This window comes from Plecotus auritus, assembly GCF_963455305.1.
Source record: "Plecotus auritus genome assembly, chromosome: 11".
NCBI classification, from domain to species: Eukaryota; Metazoa; Chordata; class Mammalia; order Chiroptera; family Vespertilionidae; genus Plecotus; species Plecotus auritus.
Window position 1 is genome coordinate 19,568,486 of NC_137777.1, and position 9,455 is coordinate 19,577,940.

Genomic DNA, 9,455 nt, shown 5'->3' on the forward strand with positions numbered 1-9,455 from the left:
TAGATCTGTGAGTGAGCAATGTGCAGAATGATGGGGGGCCAGGGTGCAGAATAGAAGTCAGAGAGGTTGGTGAGGTGTGTATTGGATGAATGCAGGTGACAAATGGTGAACTGGGACAATGTCAGTGTGATGGAGGAGGTCAGAGGTGAGAGGAGCAAGAAGCTCCAGGACTTGGCTATTGCTGAGATTTGCAGGTGAGTGGGACAGAAAGGCTCTTAGAAGGACTCCAGTATTTCTGGCTTGGGCACCTCAAATAGGAAAGAAACACAGAGGTAGAGGTTTACCAGGGAAAACAATGGGTTTAGTTTTAGACATATTAGATTTGATGTATTTACATGAGGTCCACAGAATAATTAAGTACAGGTCAGGAGATGTCTCTGCCAGCACTGTCTATGGAGACTGGCAGGTGGTAGTTGCGAGGATGAGGATGATGGAAGTAGGTGGAATGCCAAAGGGCAGGGAGGAGAGACAGAAGGTAAATGTAGCAGGACTAGAACCTGGTTGGGACTTCCCCCACTAGACAATGCCCTTTTGTGTTCAACTGTCTTTCTCCCTTTCTCCCTATTGCTGCTTTTAGACATTCTGCCCACCTGAACAGGCCTTGCTGAATGCCATGAACTCCATAAAACCTCCTTCCATTCTCCCCCCTTTTTCCTTCGCCCCCTCACTGATGTGTGTCCTCTGTTGTAGGACATAATGAATGGTCCACTCAGGAGTATTTGTGTGCGTGGCCCACAAATAGAGGTGGGAGTTGGAGGGAGGCAGGGGGAGAAGAGAGAAGATACATTAAAGCCCCTTCTTTATTTGAGTGTCTTCATTTTCAATGAGCATATCATATTGTAGGAAATTTCTTACGAGAGAGCTAGGAGGCTGCCTAGGGGTCGGAGGTCACTGAGGACAGGAGTGTGGGAAGATAGCTGATGGAGCAGGTGGGGGGAGAGCAAACATGAGTTTTGTCTCAAATCTAATATGTCTAAAACTAAACCCATTGTTTTCCCTGGTAAACCTCTACCTCTGTGTTTCTTTCCTATTTGAGGTGCCCTGACCTGTACTTAATTATTCTGTGGACCTCATGTAAATACATCAAATCTAATATGTCTAAAACTAAACCCATTGTTTTCCCTGGTAAACCTCTACCTCTGTGTTTCTTTCCTATTTGAGGTGCCCAAGCCAGAAATACTGGAGTCCTTCTAAGAGCCTTTCTGTCCCACTCACCTGCAAATCTCAGCAATAGGTGAGGCGTTAGTCTTTATGTGTCCCTATAGCATCTGCACCTCTCCCAGTGCCTAGTGCTTTGGGGGCTGTTTAATTACATTGAGGATGACAGTGATATAAAATGACCTACTGCAAAATTTTACTTAATGTTGACCAAGACCTAGCTTTATACCTTTCACCCTTGCCCCAAGTCATTAAATAAATTAGTGAAGGAGACTGAGCACATAGATACAGCCCCAGCATTATCTGTTTGGAACTGGGTATATCTGTGTGCAGTATAAAGAATTTATAAGAAGCTACATTATATTATACATTAGGAAGTATAAAATAGCTTACTATTTCCAAGGTTAGCTGATTTTACAGTGTGTGTGTGTGTGTGTGTGTGTGTGTGAGTGAGTGAGACCAAATTGAGCATTCTGAAGGAGTGTAGCTTTTTCTTTTTTGTAGGCATTTAGGAAAATTAATTTTTCTTTGCTAGAGAAATTATGGCTCAAAGCTGCAAGTATAACATTGGGAACAAACAATGAGTGTTCATCTAACCATAGGACACAAAGCGTCTAACTGCAGGGGATTGTCACTTACTCATTTTATGGGATATGCACAAGGTCTTTACTCATATAGAATATGAACCAGAAAATGTAAAGCTGTTTCTTAATAATAAAAATAAGATGGCACCTTTAGATAATTGTGCACTAAGTGACGAAAGTGCACTTTTTTTACTATTAATGATATGCTTGAACCCAGACAAGTGGAACAAATAAAGCAATTATAAATGAAAGACAGGCCTGTGAAAACACCATAAAAACAGTGCCAGCGGACTTCAGACACCTCTAATTTAGGCCTAATGCTGAAGAGTTTAGTATCATTAATCGGCCTTATAAGATGAATCATTGATTAAGCTCCTCATACAACTTGAGAATTTTATCCTCCTAAATATCAGTTCTACTGCCTGACATTCCACCATTACACTTCCTCCTCTTTGTTTAAGATTTCTTCTTTAAAAAGTAACTAGCAATAGAGGTGGGAGTTGGAGGGAGGCAGGGGGAGAAGAGAGAAGATACATTAAAGCCCCTTCTTTATTTGAGTGTCTTCATTTTCAATGAGCATATCATATTGTAGGAAATTTCTTACGAGAGAGCTAGGAGGCTGCCTAGGGGTCGGAGGTCACTGAGGACAGGAGTGTGGGAAGATAGCTGATGGAGCAGGTGGGGGGAGAGCAAACATGAGTTTTGTCTCATGCATCTGACTCAATTTGAACAGTGACTCTATGAGTAATTGTTATTCCCATTTTAATGATAAGGAAACTGAGGTTGAGGAAAATGGACTGGCAGTCTTCCTCATTTTTTTCTGTGCTATTCTCTTTGAGAATAATAATTTTAACATTTTTTATGTAAAAGCAGGATACAAAATTACATATACTATGTATATCTACAATAATATAAAAAGAGCAATGAAAATATCAGAAAAATAATATAACTGAATACTAATAAATTGTGGTTTTAAGAGGTGGGGTAAAGGATATTTTTTTCTTATTCCTAGTTTTCTGTGTTTTTTCATGAGACATGTGATTGCTTTTATGTTGTCATTGTGGTAACAATGGAAACAGCAAAAAAAAAAAAAAGCATGTATTGCTTTAAAAAAACCTGCTTTTGTTTCTTGGATACCAACATTCTTCTAATAAAGTAGAAGGCATTTAAGAAATTTATGGACACAAAAACTGTTTGGTATTTTATAGGCTTGTTTAGTCACATAAAACCCATAATGAAAATTTGGCCATAAAGTGTTAAAGCTTCTATTTGGGTTATGTTACAGTTCCCCCACCAGCTATGCTAACAGAAAAGAAAGCTACAGTGACTCAACTGAAATCAAAACTGGCGGCTTGATCACTAAAGTATTGTGCAGACCCCTCTATCCCGTGGAAAGCAAATGTTTGAATGGATTGTGTTTATAAATATGATAGCCCTTCGAGGCACATGTTTTTGTTGCCTCCAGAAAGCCAAAAGTTCCAATCAATTCCTTTGAAATGTACAGTCAATAATAGAGCTATTTTATCTACACAATGCTGAACACCTGAATCAACTGAACTGGGAGAATATTTTCCCATTGTGCAGTTCAGCTGAAATGTGACAAACTGATCATTTAAACTGTGTCTCCTCAATATCAAAACAACTAATTATAAGCAAAAGATTTAATCAATCAGAGAATTCTCTTGTCTATGCAATTCCAAGCCATTAGTTTGAATAATTTACTTCATTGGATTTACCAAATATTTATTTAGTTTCCTAAAATGTAATTAAATCTCTGAGTAATAGGAGCAAGAAAGAATCTGGCCTGGGTTTCGTGCATAAAGAATATAAGTTAAAAACAAACAAAGAACTTATATTTGTCTCTTACCTACAAATGCTCTTTTATTTCCCTTTTAACTGTAGTTCTTTTAGGCTAAGCATATTTGACTGTAATAACTTGGTTAAAAAGACCTGGCCAGGACATAATATTTATTAAAACAGGAAATAAACTTGGCTGAAAGAAAAAAATGCCGAGGAAATATTAAAATAGAAGTCCATGGGTAATAGAAAGTAGAGGTTCGAACTTTCAAAGATTTAAGAAAATAATTACTTCAGAAGAGGAAAAGGCTAGATACAGGTTCATTGATTGTGGACAAAACTTCAAGGCTCTCGTTCCCATTTATCCGGGGCGCCACCGTTGTTCCAGACTCAGAACACTGGTCCACATTGAATGGTCCTCTCTGCATCGCTTGTATCTAATATGTACACATCTCACCCTTTCTTTCTTCGAAACATCTCCCCAACTCATACCTTACTTTAAATTTTTCTGATAGAGGGTCTTACAGCCTCACTCCCGGATCACTGCCACCAGCTTTCAGAGTGGTCTTCCTGCCACCATCTCTTGCCCTCCAAGCCTGCCTCCTCCACACTCAACACCACCTTCCTCCTGCTGCTCCTGCTCACCACTCTCATTTTGTTGCCTCTGCACTAAGTTCAGTCTCCCTTCTCTGCCTGATAGCTGAAATCCTCCAAAGCCCCCGCCCCCCCCCCTCTCTCTCTCTCATACCTATTGATCCCACCTTACTCTTTACTACTCGCCCCAATACATCATTCATTTTGGTCAACAAAGTCATTCCATCCTGTAAAAATCCCACCCTATGTGCTCCTCCTTATTTCCTCTTCAAACCCATACCCTTCTCATCCCAGCCACATCCTTTCTGTGTGGAGTGCTGTCCCTCCTGACTTTCACTTTCCAAAGTATCCCCATCTTTCCAGAGCCTTCTCAAACGCCACCTCTTCTGTGAAGTCTTCTCTGATGTCTCTTGCTTCATAATTTCCTTCTTTTTCTCTGAACTCCCATCCCATCTATAATTAGTGCTAAATGACAGGACACAGTACTTAAATACGATTCTATTGATTCATATGTTGTCCCATATTTCTTTCTGAGCGTGTTATTGGCATTTGTAACAAGGCACTTCCTTGTGCAGGATTGTCTTGCACGTTCCAGCACATTTGGCATCCCTGGCTCCAGATGCTACTTGATGGTGATGATATTGTGACAACCCTAAATGATCTGAATACATTTCCAAACGCCCTGATTACTAAAAGTTTCCTTAAAGAAGTTACTGTGTGATATACACATTTATTTAACAAATAATCTGTTTAAATGGCAAATGTATGTTTTTAAGAATAAATCTGTATTTTCTCTTTTTTTTTAATTGTTGACTCTATTACAGATTTCCTCCATATTCCCCGCTTTTGCCCCCCTCCACCCTGCTTCCACCTCACCCCCATCCCAGGCTTTCACCACATTATTGTCTGTGTCCATGGACTATTTATATATGCATATAAATTCTTTGGTTGCTCTCTTCCCATCCTCCCCACCTCATGCCCTCTGAGAACTGTCAGTCTGTTCATTTATCCATGCCTCTGGTCCTATTTTATTTGTCAGCTTATTTTGTTCTTTAGATTCCACATGTAAGTGACAGCTATTAAGAAAATACAGCCAGTCAGAAAAAGACAAATATTACATGATATTTGTCTTTCTCTGACTGGCTGTATTTTTCTTAATAGCTGTCAGCATGCTAGAAAATTATGAAGGAGGTTATTAACACCCAGATGTTAATTATCATGCCATTTTAGGTGTCTTTCATAAGATAGACAACCCTAGATGTTGCTGTTTGCCCTCATTTTATAAATGAGAAAACTGAGTCTCAGAGAGTTCTGCTTCTCCAAGATCACACAACTTGATTAGAACCCTGGCATTTAAGCTCAGGGTTGTTTGGAGCCAAAATTTTGCCTTTTTCTTCTGCCACACAGCCTCTGTAAAGACAGCCTATCTGTAACAGCTTTGAAATAAGAGTGTGCATATGTAACAGAATTAACAATTTAAAGCACATTATTAATGCTGTTCGGTACTAATGACTGTAATTGAAAGGAAGGAAATATTAGACCAGACAAGCAATATTTCAGGTCTTATAATAAGAATATCAATTGGAGTCTAATGAATAAATTTACTCACTGACCTTCTTTGCTGCAGACATTAGCCCACGTTTGGTCTCTAATTGAGATGTACATATGCTTTACTATCTTATCGTATTTTTTAATGTTTATCTTGGCAGATGGTCAGCGGTTCTCTCTGAATTTCCCTTAATCAAGTTTTGGGTACTAGATGGCCAAATATGCCTTGTATTAAGTAGTACTGCTAGACCCAAAGCAATAGGAATCTAAGAGTTAGCAATAGTTGTTCAGGTCTTCTCTTCCTATCATCTAAGTATCTTCAATAATTAAAGTTATATAAATCAAGTACCACAATATCATTTAAAATGCTGTAAATATTTCTTTTCAGTTACAGTTCATTATTAATTTCATGTATACCTAAAACATAGACATTCATTAGTAGCTTGTTGCACTTGTGCCCACATTTCCAATTATAATTCTTCATATATCAGTTAATCTAGAGTTAATATAGATGATCCATATGAGTACTTTCAAGGTATACTCAGTTTCTATCTATGTACACAGGAAGAATTATATTCTACACACACACACACACACACACACACACACACCCTATTTGAAAGAGTGAGTGTTGTTGACTTCAAGTTTTCTTTTTCAGCTGTGAGCATAAATGTTTACCATGTGTTTATTCTGTTTAGCAAAGAAAGAAAGGAACTTAAAGCCGAGTTCATAAGTAACTTAAAACAATTGTGTAAATACAGATAAATATGTATCTGATATAAATGTATTTTTCCTATATTTTCTTAGAAACCATATCTACTGTAACTAAAGTTGTACTTCATGCATCAGTAAAACTACTATCCAGCTGTAGCCATCTGGGGATTCAGATGATCTGAAAGCATAAAGGGCTTTTTAGTTTGCTTTAGTAGGAAAAACATACATTTTTTTAAAAAGCAATCGTGTGTGTGTGTGTGTGTGTGAGAGAGAGAGAGAGAGAGAGAGAGAGAGAGAGAGAGAGAGAGACAAGTTGAGCTTGGTGTTAGCCTTTTTATCAGAACATTGCCTGAGCAAAGTGCATTCTCAGATTCTGCAGGCTGACACACTTTGTGGGGGGCTGGAGGGGAGGGTGATAGAATATTTCCCACTGAGACTAAGGCAAGTCCAGGAACCCTTCTCAGACCTGTGTCTCAGTCGTGAGCAACGATAGAAGGGTAAGAAAAGTTTCATTATTGCTTTATCTCATTTTTTCTCAAGCTTTCTTATCAAATCTTTGCAGTGCAATAGAATTCTTAAAAGATATCCCGCTGCTCCCTACAGAAGCCAGAAAGGGTATAAATATTTTGATACCATTTCCCAGAGAGGCACAAACATTTTAAAGATGTATTTCTAGGGCTTCTGTTTATAGTTCCTTATACTTTAATAACACCTAAACCGGTACCTGCTGATGTGCTATCAACATCTACCCATCTATTTTTAGATCTTCAGTTGCTTTAGAGATGGATTTAATATGTAAAGCAGACGCTTACACTGTGAAATGTTTACATGATTGTATTTTGGTTTAGGCATCAGCTAAGGAGGGCAAAGTTGATCCCATCTCACAAGGGACTCTAGCCCACATTTCCTCTGTGGACCTGGATGTCCAGATTTGCTTACCTGTTTTCTTGAAGATATTGTGCTGTTGAAACACCTATTAGAGGTCTTCGAATTCAAATTCTTGTTCGGATGAGTTGAGCCATTTTTACATGTCTTAGAGTTTTCTTTAGGATCTGAAGGAATGGGATTTAAAAAGAGGATCCTAGCTATAAATCCATAGAGGACAGTGGCCAGGATCATGGGCACACAATAAAAGACAGCAAAGTCCATTAGGTAAATAGGTGAGTAGTAATTTCTGGAGATCTTGTAGCCACAGGACACCACAATAGCATCTTTGTAGGTGCTAATATTGAGATCCAGCAAGAAGAACCAGAGCATACAGTAAATGGATGTGAAAGCCCAGACAAAGATGATGATCTTTTTGGCTCTGGAAAATGTGCAGAGAAACTGTGCTTTGATGGGGTGACATATCGCTATGTACCTCTCAATGGTGAAGGCTGTGATTGAACAAGACGAAGCATTGATGCCCAAGTACTGGAGGTAAGTAATGCAGAGGCAGCCAATATAGCCGTAGACCCAGGAACCATAGATACTGTCTGTGATGTTGGGTAGGCCCGCGGCCACCAGGACCATGAGATCGGCCACTGCCAGACTCACCAAGTAGCAGTTTGTGGGGGTCCTCATGTGCTTGGTTCTCATGACCACGAGGACTACCATGCTGTTGCCCACAATGCCCAGACCACAAATGATGAGCACAAGTAAGATGGTCACCACTTGGTATTCTAGGGCCACCACTGCTCGTGGCTGGAGCTGTGTCTGGTTCAGTTCGCTTACTGTCTCGTTCTCCATCTTCAGTGGCTTGAAGTTTCTCTGAAACACTTCTCAAAACATTCTCTTTCCAGCGTCCTGCCTTTATCACAGTGCTTCCCTTCCCCTGTGAAGAGTAATAGTCCACATCCATTCACAGCCTCATTCAAAGCCAGTGATTGCCCAGTAACCCTCACCTCCTCTCCTTTCACGTCCCCTTTTGCTGCAAGAATGGGGCTCCTGCGTACTTCTGAAAACTCCTCTTAGTGCAGCTCTAGTGTAGGATGGAGAAACTGTTTTTGAGCAGCTTATAGAAAAAGGGACCAGTTTAAAGGGGAAAAAATGCTTAAGAAATGAGACACAGAAAAAGCTCTCTGTTTTGAAAGAGTGCTCAGAGGGAAAAACTAAACATTATCTGCTAACTGAAAAACAGGTACCAAGAAACCTCTCAGATGCTTGGGAAAAGTATAAATAAAAAAAGGTACGAGTGGGGAGAGATGGGGTGGAGGGAGCCAAGGGGCTCAATGATCAAGCCCGGTAGGAAATCAGCATCTGCCTCCTTAGCTCTCAGCGGGTGAGATCCCTTTGCTAGGATAAAAGCAAGCCTTTGAGTCTCCATCTCCTTTGAGCCCCCTGCCCTACCCACCCAGTAAAGAACAGTCTCTTACCTTTTCTCCTGTAGCGCTGCTGCCTGCTTCTCTGGGTGGATGAAGCAGTGAGAAGTCCAAGTTTCCAAACCTGCAGGAATTCTCATCCACTTTGTTTGACTGGGAGCCCACTTACCAGTGCCCAGGCTTCAGAACTGCAGTTTCTCTGAGCCCTCGCAGCCCTGTTCAAGTGCTGACGGACCATGTAGCCGCAGCCAGGCAGGCAGCAGCAGCAGGAGCAGCGAGGCTGGCAAATCACAGATCGCCCCCTAATGAGAACTCTCTCTCTCTCTCTCTCTCTCTCTCTCTCTCTCTCTCTCTCTCTCTCTCTCTCTCACACACACACACACACACACACACACACACACAGATGCCAATCAGTCCTCACTGATTCTTAATCTTCTCCCCTTGAAGGATTTTCTTTGAACTATGCTGATGTTACACTCCTCAATCTGGAAGGCTGATCACAAGCAAGGGGTCCAGAAGCAGGCAGTCTTTATAGTTGCTTATGGTCTGAGTTCTATGGGCCCTTCAGGACCCGAGCAGCCCTGAGATATCTTGACACTCCCTGTTTGGTAGGACTTTGGGAATAGCACACCTTTCTTAGCCCAGACATAACCCCTTGAAGCTTGAAAAATCTGAGCTGAAATCAACTTCTTTCTCTACTACGGAAACCCTTAGACTGTTTCTCCTATAAGCCAGTAAAATTGTCTCCCTCCTCTCCTAC

The 9,455-nt window shown here is 40.5% G+C and overlaps 1 protein-coding gene across 1 annotated transcript in view; it reads right to left on the reverse strand.

Moving 5' to 3' along the window:
* TRHR (thyrotropin releasing hormone receptor) overlaps positions 1-8,896 on the reverse strand; it is a 33,985-nt gene extending 25,089 nt beyond the window's left edge. Inside the window, exons 1-2 of the mRNA XM_080646465.1 lie at positions 8,750-8,896; positions 7,335-8,208 (exon numbers count right to left, since the gene is read on the reverse strand). Of these exons, the coding sequence (XP_080502591.1) occupies positions 7,335-8,123 (789 nt within the window). The 5' untranslated portion in view covers positions 8,124-8,208; positions 8,750-8,896. The remainder of the gene's footprint in view (positions 1-7,334; positions 8,209-8,749) is intronic.
* Between the last annotated feature and the right edge of the window lie 559 nt (positions 8,897-9,455).